The sequence below is a fragment of the Sinohyriopsis cumingii genome, chromosome 2, assembly GCF_028554795.1.
Source record: "Sinohyriopsis cumingii isolate HCF-2022 chromosome 2, ASM2855479v2, whole genome shotgun sequence".
NCBI lineage: Eukaryota > Metazoa > Mollusca > Bivalvia > Unionida > Unionidae > Sinohyriopsis > Sinohyriopsis cumingii.
Genome location: NC_142962.1, coordinates 46,904,279 through 46,919,077, shown reverse-complemented (window position 1 = coordinate 46,919,077; position 14,799 = coordinate 46,904,279). Strand labels below are relative to the sequence as shown.

General features: G+C 36.2%; 1 protein-coding gene across 3 annotated transcripts in view; it reads right to left on the bottom strand.

Moving 5' to 3' along the window:
* LOC149804769 (centrosomal protein 128-like) overlaps positions 1-14,799 on the bottom strand; it is a 198,288-nt gene that overhangs the window by 130,121 nt on the left and 53,368 nt on the right. For 2 of the 3 annotated variants that reach the window (XM_089944256.1, XM_089944264.1), the window contains exons 13-16: positions 6,827-7,001; positions 4,986-5,105; positions 4,364-4,495; positions 1,820-1,894 (exon numbers count right to left, since the gene is read on the bottom strand). In XM_089944256.1, coding sequence (XP_089800382.1) covers positions 1,820-1,894; positions 4,364-4,495; positions 4,986-5,105; positions 6,827-7,001 — 502 coding nt within the window. The remainder of the gene's footprint in view (positions 1-1,819; positions 1,895-4,363; positions 4,496-4,985; positions 5,106-6,826; positions 7,002-14,799) is intronic. The other variant, XM_089944273.1, reaches the window with a different exon arrangement.

Here is a 14,799-nt window from a genome sequence, read left to right as displayed (position 1 = left end):
GACCTTTACAACCCAAACTGAGACAGTTATGATGGGGAGATCAGAAAGCATTCCTTATCAAAAACATGGAATTAGCTGAAACCTCATAGTAGTTGTATAGGGTAGTAACTTTACAATCTGTCTGGCAAAATTAATCAACCCTGCATCAAATATCACCTGTCTAGAATTGATAGGTAGAATAATTTAACTTCTCAATTCATAACAATAAAAGTTATATTTCTATTTCTATTATTGCCTGAAAAGATAAATATTCTACTTAGTAACATCAAGCAGGTGGGGTCTGATACAAGGGTCACTTAATTTTGCTAGGTTCAGAGGAATGCAAGAACCTTATGCCACTGTCAAATGGTTTTGGCAATGTGTTTTCAGTATAGGATGTCCTCTGACATCGCACACCAACATAACACGGAGTGGGAAAGTCAGTCAAAACTCTCATTAAACACTACCTTATGTCATGTATCAAACTTCATGAGATTTAAGACTGGGAAGCTGTCAAGAAGGACAGCATGCATACCCAGAGAAGGTAGGGTGCCACCTAGGGAGGGCAGGGCACAGACAAAGTTAGGGACAATACTGATGACAGTAATTATATTTATAGATCATGCTTTTAAATTAAAAAAGAACTCTTAAACTCTTAAACAATATTGTTTTAGTTTACTTATTTAAGGGTAGTTCTAAACATAACTTGCTGACCTTTGTATCAAGTCCAACAGGGTAAAATGAGAAAGCAGAGTTATGAAAAGCTGGACACAAACATAGTATAAATGAGTAAATATACATTGATATATATATATATATATATATATATATATATATATATATATATATATATATATATATGTCCACAGAGTTAGGTCTGTGTATTTGTGTGTGTATGTGTCAACAGAGTTAAACACATGCACAGTATCAATTAGTATATATATATATATATATATATATATATATATATATATATATATATATATATATATATATACACACACACACACACACACACATACATGTCCACAACGTTAGACACATATAGTATTATGAGTAGGTGTGTGTGTGTGTGTGTGTGTGTATATATATATATATATATATATATATATATATATATATATATATATATACACACACACACATATATATACATGTGTCCACAGAGTTCGACACCTACATAGTTTCAATACATACATGTGTCAACAGAGTTAAGCACATACACAATATCAATTAGTAGATATATATATATGGATATATACATGTCCACAGAATTAGACACATATATAGTACCAATGAGTAGGTGTATACATGGATATATACACGTGTCCACTGAGTATGACACCTACATGGTTTCCATGAGTATATGGATATATACATGTGTCAACACAGTTAGACACATTCAAAAGATCAGCAAGTAAAACACACGAACACACACACACACATATATATATATATATATATATATATATATATATATATATATATATATATATATATATATATATATATATATATATATTTTTTAAGAGGCTAAAAGCAGGCAAAGACTATGTAGAATGCAAAATAAAGATGTAGCTTATAGAGGTGGGATAATTGTAGACTCTAAAAATGAAACAAAAGAATTATACTGAAAGTTAAATGATTTCTTGTTTTATATGCCATCCTGTTCAAGATAGTAAGATGCAACCAAGTAATACATCTACTAATATGGTTACGCAATAAAGCAGTTATGTACTGAATATATATTGTCATGGGATCAAGCAGTTACAATAAACAGAACATGCTAGGAATTGTTAGAATAGGGAGGGTTACTGGAATAACAGCTACACATAGTTACATGGATTTTTCCGTCTGCTTCAGACAAAGAGGTGGCTAACTCAGCCTTGAGGTTACTGAGTTCCTTCAACTCTTGCTGAAATGGAATGCCAGCAACACGTACAAGAAATATATAAAATAATGCAAGAAATGACAAATGAAACATCAACAAACAATCCTTGTTTGATATGACTATAATGTCAAGTGCATGTGCAAAACCTAAACAAAAGTTTCATAATAAATGATTTTAACCTTGTTTAATTTTACATGTTAAATATGACCAAAAATTTACTTTACAAATCAAGATGCTTACATCAGGTAGTTAGCTGGAAGGCCTAAGATTGTCTCCCCTTACTTGCTATTAGGCTGCTTTGGTGGCAAGGTCCAGTTTTGTAAATTGGCACCTGGCAAATTTCTTAACTTAAGGCTAGGGTGTGACTTTTTCAGCTATTACTGTTTACTGTTTAAACATATGGATATATTTGTGAACTTGGTGTTTCTGGCTTGTGTTGTTCTTGAAATTGATGTCAGGCATGTACACCTTCCATAGTTACTCTGCAGTATGATAACAGTGAAATACCAATAATTGGTTAGAAGAACTAGCCTCCCACAGCAGTAAACACATGGGTTTGGGGCAAGTAGAATATCTCAAAAACGTATTGGATGACAACTATTTTCAATCACATCAGCCTGTTTAGTACACACTGTTTTGCAGAAATGTCATCTAGGAAAAGGGTTTGTGTTTACACTGTATCACATGGTGTCAAAAATGACCTTCAGACACGAAAATTGAAAGTAGAAACTTGAGACTGGAGTGCATAAACTTATGTTATGAACTGCCACTGACTTCTTTGGTCAAGTGGATAATATTCTTATGCTTTGTTTTAATATAGTATCCCAAAATAAAGACCTTTTTGATCTCACTTGTGTATTGATTGTTTATGATTTGTTACACTAGGTCACTAATTGCAGCAATAAATTTGTAAAAAAAAACTGGCCCCTGCCCCCTTACTTGCAGGAAAGATAACAGCTAGTAGTCTGGAGGGTATATTGATGTCTCTCCTTATCTGCTAGTAGGCTGCTTGGCCTGAAGACCCCCCTCCCCTTACTTGCAGGAAAGATAACAACTAGTAGTCTGAAGGGTCTACTGATTACCACCCCTTACTTGTGGGGAAGATAAAAACTTTCATCAACAAGAAAATTTAAATAGGCATAATGGAAAAAATTATTGGGCAAAACAGAAATTGGGGAATGGATAAAATTATATTTTTCATTCACATCCATAACCCTGTTGCCCTAAACTAACAAAAACCAGTGATATCCAACCCACTGCAAAGATGTCAAGGGTGAGGGGGTGACACAGTGACTGGACCTGGTATGATGGTGGTGCTTTACATATAATTTGCTTGACCCAGTTTTGGGCCAGTCGATGGACCTCATCTAGCTACTAACAATGCCAAGTGGAGTACAGAATGAGCCTGGTGTAGCTGTGGTATGTTACCTGCAACAGATTTTACATGGCCAATAGATGGGTCACCTACCACATTTAGAGATGGCCAACAGGTAAGACTGACTGGATCTGGTTTAGGAGAAATATGTTACCTGTAGTTGGTTGGCTTGGTCCCAGGCCTATAGACGGGCAACCTAGTTCATTAGGGATGGCCAAAATCAGGTAAGTCTAAATGAATTTGGTTTAGGAGCAGCATGTTATAAGTAGTTGGTTGGCCTCACTGCCCCTGCTATTGACTGTGGCAGTGAAATGTAGGAATAGAAAATTGTGATAACCTTGTGTGATAGAATAGTATTAACAGTAGCTGGTTGGTCTGACCCTAGGCCAGTAGACAGACTGCCTCTAATGGCTGAAGCAACCATGTAAGGAAGACAATGCCTTGCGTGACAGCAATCAGTATTGAGTTACCTGTAGTTGGTTGGCCTGGTCTTGGGCCAGTATATGGACTGCATCTAATGACTGAAGCAACCATGTAAGGAAGACAAAGCCTTGCGTGACAGCAATCAACATTGAGTTACCTGTAGTTGGTTGTCCTGGTCTTGGGCCAGTATATGGACTGCATCTAATGACTGAAGCAACCATGTAAGGAAGATAAAGCCTTGTGTTATTGTAATCAGTATTGAGTTACCTGTAGTTGGTTGGCCTGGTCTTGGGCCTGTATATGGACTGCCTCTAATGACTGAAGCAACCATGTAAAAAAGACAAAGCCTTGTGTGATTGCAATCAGTATTGAGTTACCTGTAGTTGGTTGGCCTGGTCTTGGGCCAGTAGATGGACTGCCTCTAATGACTGAAGCAACCATGTAAGGAAGACAAAGTCTAGTGTGATTGCAATCAGTATTGAGTTACCTGTAGTTGATTAGCCTGGGCCTGTAGATGTACTACCTCTAATGACTGAAGCAACCATGTAAGGAAGATAAAGCCTTGTGTGACAGCAATCAGTATTGAGTTACCTGTAGTTGATTAGCCTGGGCCTGTAGATGTACTGCCTCTAATGACTGAAGCAACCATGTAAGGAAGGCAAAGCCTTGTGTGACAGCAATCAGTATTGAGTTACCTGTAGTTGATTAGCCTGGTCCTGGGCCAGTAGATGAGCTGCCTCCAGTGATGAAAATTTGTCCTCCATACGATTCCTTTCCTCCATTAAAGAAGCTGCCTTTGATTCTGCCATGTGAAGTTCATTCTCCAACTGAGAGAGGAAAAATAAAAAACTGTGTGAAGAAGCCTAACCAGCAGCCTCAATTCAAAATGTTGTAATGTTTGTTAAAGAAATATGACTTGTTTATGGTTGACATACTGAATACTGCATTAAGAATAAAAAGCTGCCAAATTAGATAAAAAAATATTGAGGAAGCCTAACTAGTAGCCTCAATTCAAAATGAACATTTTTTTTGTAATTGTTCTCACCATGATTGAGATATTTAGCCACATGTTTGTAATAAAATAAAAAGCAGTCAAATTAGATCAAGAACAATATGGTATTTATCCATAAATCTTTTAATATAAATGACACCAATTTCAACATTATGAAATTATTATTCTAAACATTTGCTGATCGTATTTCAGCTTGCAAAACATAAGTCAAGAATTTGATCCTGACAAATGGAAAAGATTAAAATCTTTAAATCCTTTTCTTTGTCATTTTGAGAAACAGAGGTCATGAATACTGGTCTACCAACCCTGTCAGCTACAGTACGTGTGTCCCTCAGTTCCTTATCCAGGTCCATCCTATAGGACTTCAGCTCATTAATCTCCACATCTTTTAGTCGGATCTGCTCATCTTGGGCTGCTCTCACAGCCTGAAGAAAAAAAATATACATTTGCATCAACAGTGTGAGTTACTTAACCTAGGACAGGTGAATATCTTGTTATATGAGTTAGTTACCTTAGGACAGGTCAGTGTCTTGTTATGTGAGTTACTTACCTTAGGACAGGTCAATGTCTTGTTATGTGGGTTACTTAACCTAGGACAGGTCAATGTCTTGGTATGTGAGTTACTTACCTTAGGACAGGTCAATGTCATGTTATGTGAGTTAATTAACTTAAGACAGTTCAATGTCTATTATGTCTGTGAACAGGAATATTGCACACATTTTGTACACATTATGATCACATAGCATCTCATGTTATATCCCATCTATATAAGTAAGTTTATTATTGTTGCCAATTTTACTTATAAACTGTTTATTTACCTATAACTTGTTATTTATCTCTGAATATGTGATTTGAAATTTACATTTTTGAAGAAAGGTAATACCTTTAAACACATGACTTATTAACAGCATTCAAATATATATAAAAAACCATCTGTTTACATTCAGGGTTTTTGTGACAGATGTGTTGCCTATTTATATGTATTATGTTTACATTGTTGTACAGATGTGTTACATTCTTATATGTGTTCTGTTGACAGTTTTGTACAGATGTGTTGCATGCTTATGTGTTCTGTTTACAATGTATGTACAGATGTGTTGCATACTTATGTGCTCTGTTTGCATTGTTGTACAGATGGGTTGCATATTTATGTATTCTGTTTACATTGTTGTACAGATGTGTTGCATACTTATGTGTTCTGTTTGCATTGCTGTACAGATGTGTTGCATACTTATGTGTTTTGGTTACACTGTTGTACAGATAGGTTGCAAACTTATGTGTTCTATTTGTGTTATTGTACAGCTGTGTTGCATATTTATGTGTTCTATTTACATTGTTGTACAGATGTGTTGCATACTTATGTGTTCTGGTTACAACATTGTACAGATAGGTTGCAAACTTATGTATTCTGTTTGTATTGTATAGATGTGTTGCATATTTATGTGTTCTGTTTACATTGTTGTACAGATGGGTTGCATACGTATGTGTTCTGTTTGCACTGTTGTACAGATGTGTTGCATATTTATGAGTTCTGTACAAACGGGTTACATACTTATTTTCTTTTTACATTGTTGTACAGATGGGTTGTTTTTACTAATGAGCTGCATACTTATGTGTTCTGTTTACAATGTTTAATTTTTTTACAAATGAATTGCATACTTTTATGTATTCTTCATACATTGTTTTTGTGATGGATGTGCTGCATAATTCTATGTATTATGTTTACAATGTTTCATTTTTTGACAGACATGTTGCATTTCTTGTATGTATTGTGTTTACATTGGGATTTTTTTTACATGTGTTGCATGCTAATGCATATTCAAATAAAATACTCTCAATTCATTAATTTACTTCTGCATAAATTATTTGCTTTTTAAAAAATATATATCTTGTGGGTACTTAAATTCATTCTTAAAGATGTCTAGTCGTTAATTTTGTGGCTTTTGCAACCATGAAAACACAAAAATAGCAAAAATTCACAATACATTATTCAGATCACTGTAAATTTCTTCTGTACAAATGTAATATTTAATTTGAAAATCTGCAACCATTCATATGAGGTTTAAAATATCTTTACTGCAATGACCAATACAGTTGTACTACTGTTTGTTGACTATACATCGTTTAATTTTGCCCCATTACCTACCAAAGCATCCCCTAGCTCACGCCGCATGTTCTCCAGCTGCATGCCAAAGGTGTGGTTCTGTTGCCGTATAGCCTCTGTCTCTTTGATAAGCTGCTCATTTCGCTGCATCATTTGCTGTGTCCCATGTTTCTGCCGATCTAACTCTCGCTCCAGTTGCTTCACCTTCAGTTTCCACCTGCATGTAACAATGGTAGCATGAGGGGTACAACATAAAAAAAACATAATCACACATTCAGCATTCATGTGCATGTGACAACATGGAGCATCTGGGATACAAGACCTGTCCTCCCAAACAACCCCTCCCATCACTCTTTCAGACTTTACCTGCATGTACCAAGAAACCACAATTCTCCATCAAGAGTCCCTCAAAGGAACCAACACAATAAGGAATTAAAATTTTGTTCCAGGAATTTAAGATAAGACCATTTCTTCCATTCAACTGTCGAGTACTGAAACAATCTATGATATTCTTTTGTAATAATATGATTTTGAAATACTCTGCTTTGGTACACAAACTGGATTCCATCTTGGCCCCATTTCCTGTTATGACAAAGTAGACAGACATCATTAGAAACGTTTTGGTGAAAAACCCATGTCATAATGATCATCCATTCAGGAGGAGTAGTGACAACAAGATTTTTAAGACAGTCTGCATGGCAGCTATACTGAATGTATGATCAACACCATTTTCATTTAGAGCTTGGTGAAAAACCCATCATAATGATCAAAAGTTCATGAGGAGTAATCAAAACAAGAATTTAGAGACAGTCATTGTGGCAGCCATATTGTATACACAACTGACATCATTTCATTTTCATGCATTTAGAAGGAGTAGCTATAACAAGATTTTCAAGATGGCTGCCATGGGGGGGGGGGAGAGGGGGCAATACTGGATTTCAGACCAGTACCATTTTCATTTAAAACCCAGCAGGCATCATAAGAAGTCTTCTGGTGAAAACTCCACATCCATATGACTTTCTGTTTAAGTAGCATTGGTATAACAGATGGTTGAAGATGGGTGCCATATTGACACCATTTTTATTTAGGGAGTGTTCTGCAGATATGAAACTTCTCAGAGAGTGAAAGGTGTAAGGTGAAGTTGTCTGCATTTACAACATGCACAGTGGAGAGAATGTTGGCATACTCCTATGTTACTTTCACACACTGTGGCTGAAATTTCTTTGGACACTGTACTTGTGGAAACTGTATATGATCTAAGCACAGTGTGTGTGTGTGTATGTGATTTGGATTTTTAACATAGCTTTAAAAAAATTCATTCATATCGCTATGATGTCTGCAGTGTGGCAGTTTATTGTGCTGTTTAGCACTGTGGCATCATACGATCTAAGCACACAGCTTACCAAAATGGCTGCTCCCATGTGTTAGAAAAATCAACATGAATTAGTCTGAAGTATCTTATCTTTCAATGTTATTAAAATGGGGAAAACAAATTTTACCCACCTTTACAATGCCAGCTTCTGAAAGTGCAATGAATGAATAATAAAATATATAAAAAGTATTTAAAAAATTATCGGTTCCTTATTTTTATTTTCTTACAATTTACCTCTTAAGTCCAAGAAGTGAAAATGGGTAAGCACAGCTAGCAGTTTGTTGATGGGTGCACATTTGAAGTAAGGCCAACCTGTATATTCTATAACCCAAATTACACATACCAATCATGCACCAAATTAAAGATAATCAAGATATACAAGGTCTTGTTTATATAACTAGTATAACCAGCGAGGAAAAGCAGGAAATTCTTTTACTTTAAAAATCTAACCATATCCAGATTATGAAACCACGGAGCGCCACCTTAAAACAAATCTGAAAATATGTGCAATTTTTTTTCCTTATTTTCATGTTATCATGCATGATGTTCTCAACAGAACATTTATGAATGAAAAAAGTTAAATATGATTATTATGCTTATTTTGCTTACACAATATGCCTTGTGGCAGTATTGTGTTTGGAATGATCTTAATTAGGTGGAAATTGGAAGTCTTAGAATACAGGAGTGAAGTAAGCTTAAATTTACAACTGTTGCATTAAGTGAAAGAAAAATATAGTGTACATGTTTCTTTTCAATCATTTGTAATGAAATCAGAGAAAAAATGATGAGAAAGCAGATTCACTTTATTTCATGTACTACTGTTTGAAGAGTAAGCAAATATTTTAGGGGCCCCGAGTGGCCAAGTGGTCTAAAGCGCTCTTCGTTACGGATCACTGCCATCTCACCTCTGTCTGCGGCGGTTCGAGTCTAAGATTCGGCCAATGTGGGCATGTAAGAAAGCTTGCCAGTAGCTTCTCGTGGGTCGGTGGTTCTTTCCAGGGTTTTCCGGGTTCTTCCTCCACCATTAATACTGGCCGCCATGTATAGCCTATCGTGTGCTGAAAAATGGCGTTAAACCCCACAACAACAAATATTTTACCATCTGGCCTCATGAACCTGATGTGTTCCATCCCTGTTCAAGCCGTAAAATGTATTAATGACATCTCAGGAAAATTTTTGGCAAATTTAATTTTCCTTTCTTTCACAATAACATTGGATGCAATGTTTGTGTAAATGCGAGGTGCATTTTTAAAATAACTCACTTTTCATCAAGGTGGAGGGGAGGACCTGGGCTTGTGTGGGACATGAGGATTACTTAAAAAGAATTGTTTTGATGCTTGCAACTTATATATCCCAAAAGAGTGAATGAAAAGTTCTTTTAACAATACCTAAGATATGCAAGGTCTTTTTTAAATAACCAGGAAAACCAGTGAAGAAAACCTGGGAAATTTTTATCTGCCCACCCAGGTGGCAGTTAGAGTGATCTCCCATTGATACTGGAACTGGTGCCAAGTACTATCAATACTTCAGTTACTCTGGAATGCTCTCAGTTTGGATGCAACTGTAGACAGGCTGGAAAGGTGTATGTGTATTATGACTGGGTAAATATTATTGAAGAAACTTATTTTATTCGAAAAAATTGGTTTCTTCTTTAAATACATTTCCTGATCATAATATCTTAGGAGGTAGGAGGTAAGAGGTGGAGGGAGGTACACCACCTTAACCTGGAAAGGCAATCTCAGGTACCCTAAGATATGAGAGACAGCTTCTAGGTAACCTGACTAGAGAATAGACTTAATATGTTGAGGTGCAACTTTGAAAGGGAAAATGTTTCTCTCCCACAAATCCAATGCAAGTTGTGAATCTGTTGCCTTATGAAGCTGTCAAACAACCTGAGAAGGTAACCTGTTGCACTATACAGGTCCCAAGAGGCTGACTTGAGCCTTTTGGGATCAAAGATCTCTGAGATAAAAGCTAGAGATAGTGGACTTGGATAACAGTTTCAATCCTCAGAATTGGAAGGGATTGATCCATGAATTTTTAAAATTGATGCACCAGTAATAACAAAGTCACTAATGCATATCATTAACTTAAGTATAATGGGTGGTAATTTTCCAGAAACACTGAAATGTGCAAAGGTTACAAATATCTTTAAGAAAGGAGAAAAGAAGGATCAAGGGAATTACAGATTAATATCAATTCTACCTCTATTGTCAAAATTATTTTAAAAGTAGGTAGCCATTCAGGTCTATAAAGTTTTTGAAACATACTCTCAATTTCATAAAGCGCAATCAGGACTTAGAAAATACCACTCTTGCCAAACAGAACTTGCCACATTAATTGATCTTTGGCTCTGGGAAATGGATAATATGACTGGGATTGTTTTCCCTGATTTCATGAAAGCCTTTGATCTTGTTGATAATGAAATTCTGCTGCAAAAATTGAACTGTTACAGGTTCAACAATCCTTCTTGAAACTGGTTTAGATCATACCAAAACTAAAGGTCTCAACAAGTAAGCATTGGCAATATTAGCTCTCAAACTAGCACTATTCATTCAGGGGTCCCTTAAGGCTCAGTTTTGGGCCCTTCCTTATCTATATCAATGATCTACCATTAAATAATGAATCCACAAATACAGATTTGTGTGCAGATGATGCAACTTTGTATAGATATAGTTCTGATACTGAAGTTATCCAAATGAGAATAAACTCAGACCTTATTAGAATCCAAAACTGGGCACAACAAAATAGGATGGTAATTAATGAAGGTAAAACAAAATGTATGATTTTGGGGACATGAAAAAAGCTACACAAGTCAGGGAACCTAGAACTATATCTTGCAATAAATAACCATTCAGACAAGAAAAGCTTGTAGGTGTAGATAATAATTTATTATTCAATGACCATATTGATAAGCTTTGTAAAACACTGTCATTCAAAATTGCCGTACTCAGCAGAATCAAGAAACATTTACCTATGGAAACTAGAAATCTATACTACAAGTCATATATTCTTCCAACAATGGATTATTGTTAAAATGTATGAGGAAACTGTGCTAAATCTGAGCTTGACAGGATTTATAAACTTCAGAAAAGAGCAGCACGTGTAATTTTAGATGCATCTATTGATCATCCTAAAAAGCATTATTTATAGAACTCAGATGGTTCACAATATATGACAGGATACATTTTCACAAGGCAGTTCTTTTATATAAATGTCTACATGGAACGGGACCAGAGTATCTTCAGGACTTATTTGGGCCTTTTTCAACTCAATACCAGTTGAGATCAATATCACATGGAAACCTTCTACCACCAAAACCAAGAATAGAGCAATTTAAAAAGAGCTTCCAATACTCTGGTACAGTTCTGTGGAAAAAGCTTCCACTAAATGTAAAATCTGCTGAAAATATTAGAGCATTTAAGAAGAGATATCATGAGCATGTATGTACTTCTAATAGATAATGGAATTTAGTATTTTAATACTAAACATGTGAAAATAAACCATAATTATTGCTATCTTCATATAATGTGCTTTGTTATACTCTCCTTAACCCTTTACCTCATAGAGCATAGTGACAAAGTGCAGTGCACTATAAACAGAACACCTGTTACCTAGCCGACCACATATGCATAGGCCTGCCTGTGAAATGTTAAGCAATGTAGTGTATGTTACGTTTAACAGCAATTTTAACCATTTTACATTTTTGGTACACATCTATTATATGTGGAAAAATTTAAGAGTAAAGTCCAATTCTTATATCTGTATAATTATTTTTCATGGAAGAATTTTTTATTTGCTTTAAAATCTTGAGAGAACTCGTTCACCGTCATGTCAGTGAGGCCGCGTGAACAACCGTAGCTGCCATTTCCCATACTCGAAATTTACATGTTTTTCGTCTGCATCTACATCACTAAGTCATCTGAATTTGATAATTTATAAAAACTAATTGCTGCCTACATCAGTATCAGAACCTTCACCTACGTTATTGAATCTTTCATAGTTGTGATTCTAATCGTGAAAACTTCGTAAGTACTGAATGAAATCCTGCCTGTGAACTGTTAAGCAATGTAGTGTATGTTACGTTTAACAGCAATTTTAACTATTTTACATTTTTGGTACACATCTATTATATGTGGAAAAAATTAAAAGTAAAGTCCGATTTTTATAGCTGTGTAATTATTTTTCACTGAAGAATTTTTTTATGTGCTTAAAAATCTTGAGAGAACTCGTTCACCATCATGTCAGTGAGGCCGCCTGATTAACCGTAGCTGCCATTTCCCATACTCGAAATTTACATGTTTTTCGTCTGCGTCTACATCACTAAGTCATCTGAATTTGATAATTTATAAAAATTAATTGCTGCCTACATCAATATCAGAGCCTTTACTTAAGTTATTGAATCTTTCATAGTTGTGATTCTAATCATGAAAACTTCGTAAGTACTGAATGAAATCCACGACCGCCATTTTGAAGAGTGGAGATTATGACCCAGTTACTTTAAATAGCAGATATCGACCAGTGCATAAACAGTGACTACATGATCTGACGTAATTGTCATTCACAGAAATGAATGTAGCATCCAATAGATGGGTTTTCCCTGAAGGTGGCGCTACAAAAACCAGCTAAAAATGGCTGATGTTTACAGAGGGCGTCTAGAAGCATCAAAAGGCGCTTCCATGCGAATGGAGTAGAAGCGTCAAAAGGCGCTTCCATGCGAATGGAGTAGAAGCATCAAAAGGCGCTTCCATGCGAATGGAGTAGAGGCATCCAAAGACGCTTGCATGAGGTAAAGGGTTAAGAGGGCCTCAAGGGAGAATAGTCCTTGACTAATGAGTCACCCTCTATAAATAAAGCATTATTGTTATTGTTATTATTATTATATTATTACTACTACTCAAATACAATGCCTGTGACCTAACTTCATAAACCAAAATGTGTAACAAAGGTGGCACTACAAAAACCAGGGGTTATTTCCTAATATGCAGAACAAATAACTGATTTTATCCAGGATGCATGTGCTGATATATCTCCCTGTCCCTCTTTGTGGGGAAAGAGAAGATGTGATTTCCCTTGATGCAATGGTTCAGTCCTTTTTAAATACCACTTCAGAGCTTGCACCTGGTCCTGTACACAATCCTAGTGAGAAGGTAGCCAACACTGTACTGATTTTCAATGCTCGTTCCTGAGGGAGACAAACTCTGCTTACTTGAGTGTTGAACTCTGTACTTAGAAGGAAAATCTGATGAGATGGTATGGGGTTGGATTTGTCCTTGTTGACAAAGAAGCCAAAGTTGTTAAGGACAGTAACAAGGGATATCATGTCTGGCTCCAAGATATAACTCACCTGACATTTTCACAAAATGTTGTCCAGGAAGTTTGCTGTTGCTGTTATAGATGTTGACTGGACATAGGCCATTACAAGTCCATCAACTGAGTGAAAACCCAGGGAATGATAATGAGTCCAAATAGAAATGCCCTGAAATGGCAAACTGTGTTTTGGTAGGCAAACTGCATGAACTTCCTGGAAGCAGCATGAATGTGGATGTGAAGATATGCATCTTGACTGTGAAGTCTCTCTACTGGATAGCATTTATAACCCATCATGTGTTTCCATTGTGAGCCAAAAGAGGGTGCCATTGCCTTTGGAACCAGAAACAAAACAGAATAAAAGCCACGAGAATTTACTTTTTCTATTACCCTTTTACTGCAAAGTAGCATCTTTGAATGGGTCAGTGGGGACATTTGTGGATGAAGCAACCCTGAATAATGGAGGAGGTGCGCTGAAGGTGATACGTAGTCCCTCGGAAAACATTTGTCTGGTTCATCAATCATGGTGGCAAATTTTGTCCTATTTGGCAAACAAAAAAACTGAAGCAATCCAACTACCAGGATATGCAATAAGGGCAGTGTGAAGACAATTTAATGAGAAAAGGAGACCAATGTGGATAGAAACACTGATGAAAATAATTGCCATTCCTCTGCCTATTGTCCACTTATGTTTGGGAAAACTGGTTTTCGATGGTTGCAGCTTTGGTAGGACTGCTTCCCAGTGTCCTGTGTCCTAGGGGTGTCCTTGCAATCTTTATGTTGTTTTCCCTGAGAATCCATCCAATGTAGCTGAGACTGAGGGAAGGTATTAGTCTCTTTGGTGACTTGTTTGTAGATTTAGTCAACATGATATTAAAGAGGAGATTAGATGATAAAGGTTGCAAGGGCTTGGCCTTTTGATGGCCTAAAAGAAAGGTGGAGGTAGAAAGCTCTACATCTTGTTCCACCCGTAGTATGTTTGTATCTGTTGTCATGGCATTGACCAGGGTATGTTGGGAAGTTCTGTTTAAGTTATGGACCATCTGGAAATTAACTCCAATGCATATCTTGTCATCTGGAAACTAACTCCCATGCATATCTTGTCATCTGGACCCTAACTCCCATGCATATCTTGTCATCTGGACACTAACTCCCATGCATATCTTGTCATCTGGAAACTAACTCCCATGCATATCGTGTCATCTGGAAACTAACTCCCATGCATATCTTGTCAGATTTGTGATGGGAGAAGATAAGCTCTGTTTCACCTGTGAAAGATTGCCATAGATACTAGAACCAATATAGAGCCCATGGCCATGACGTTGTATTAAGT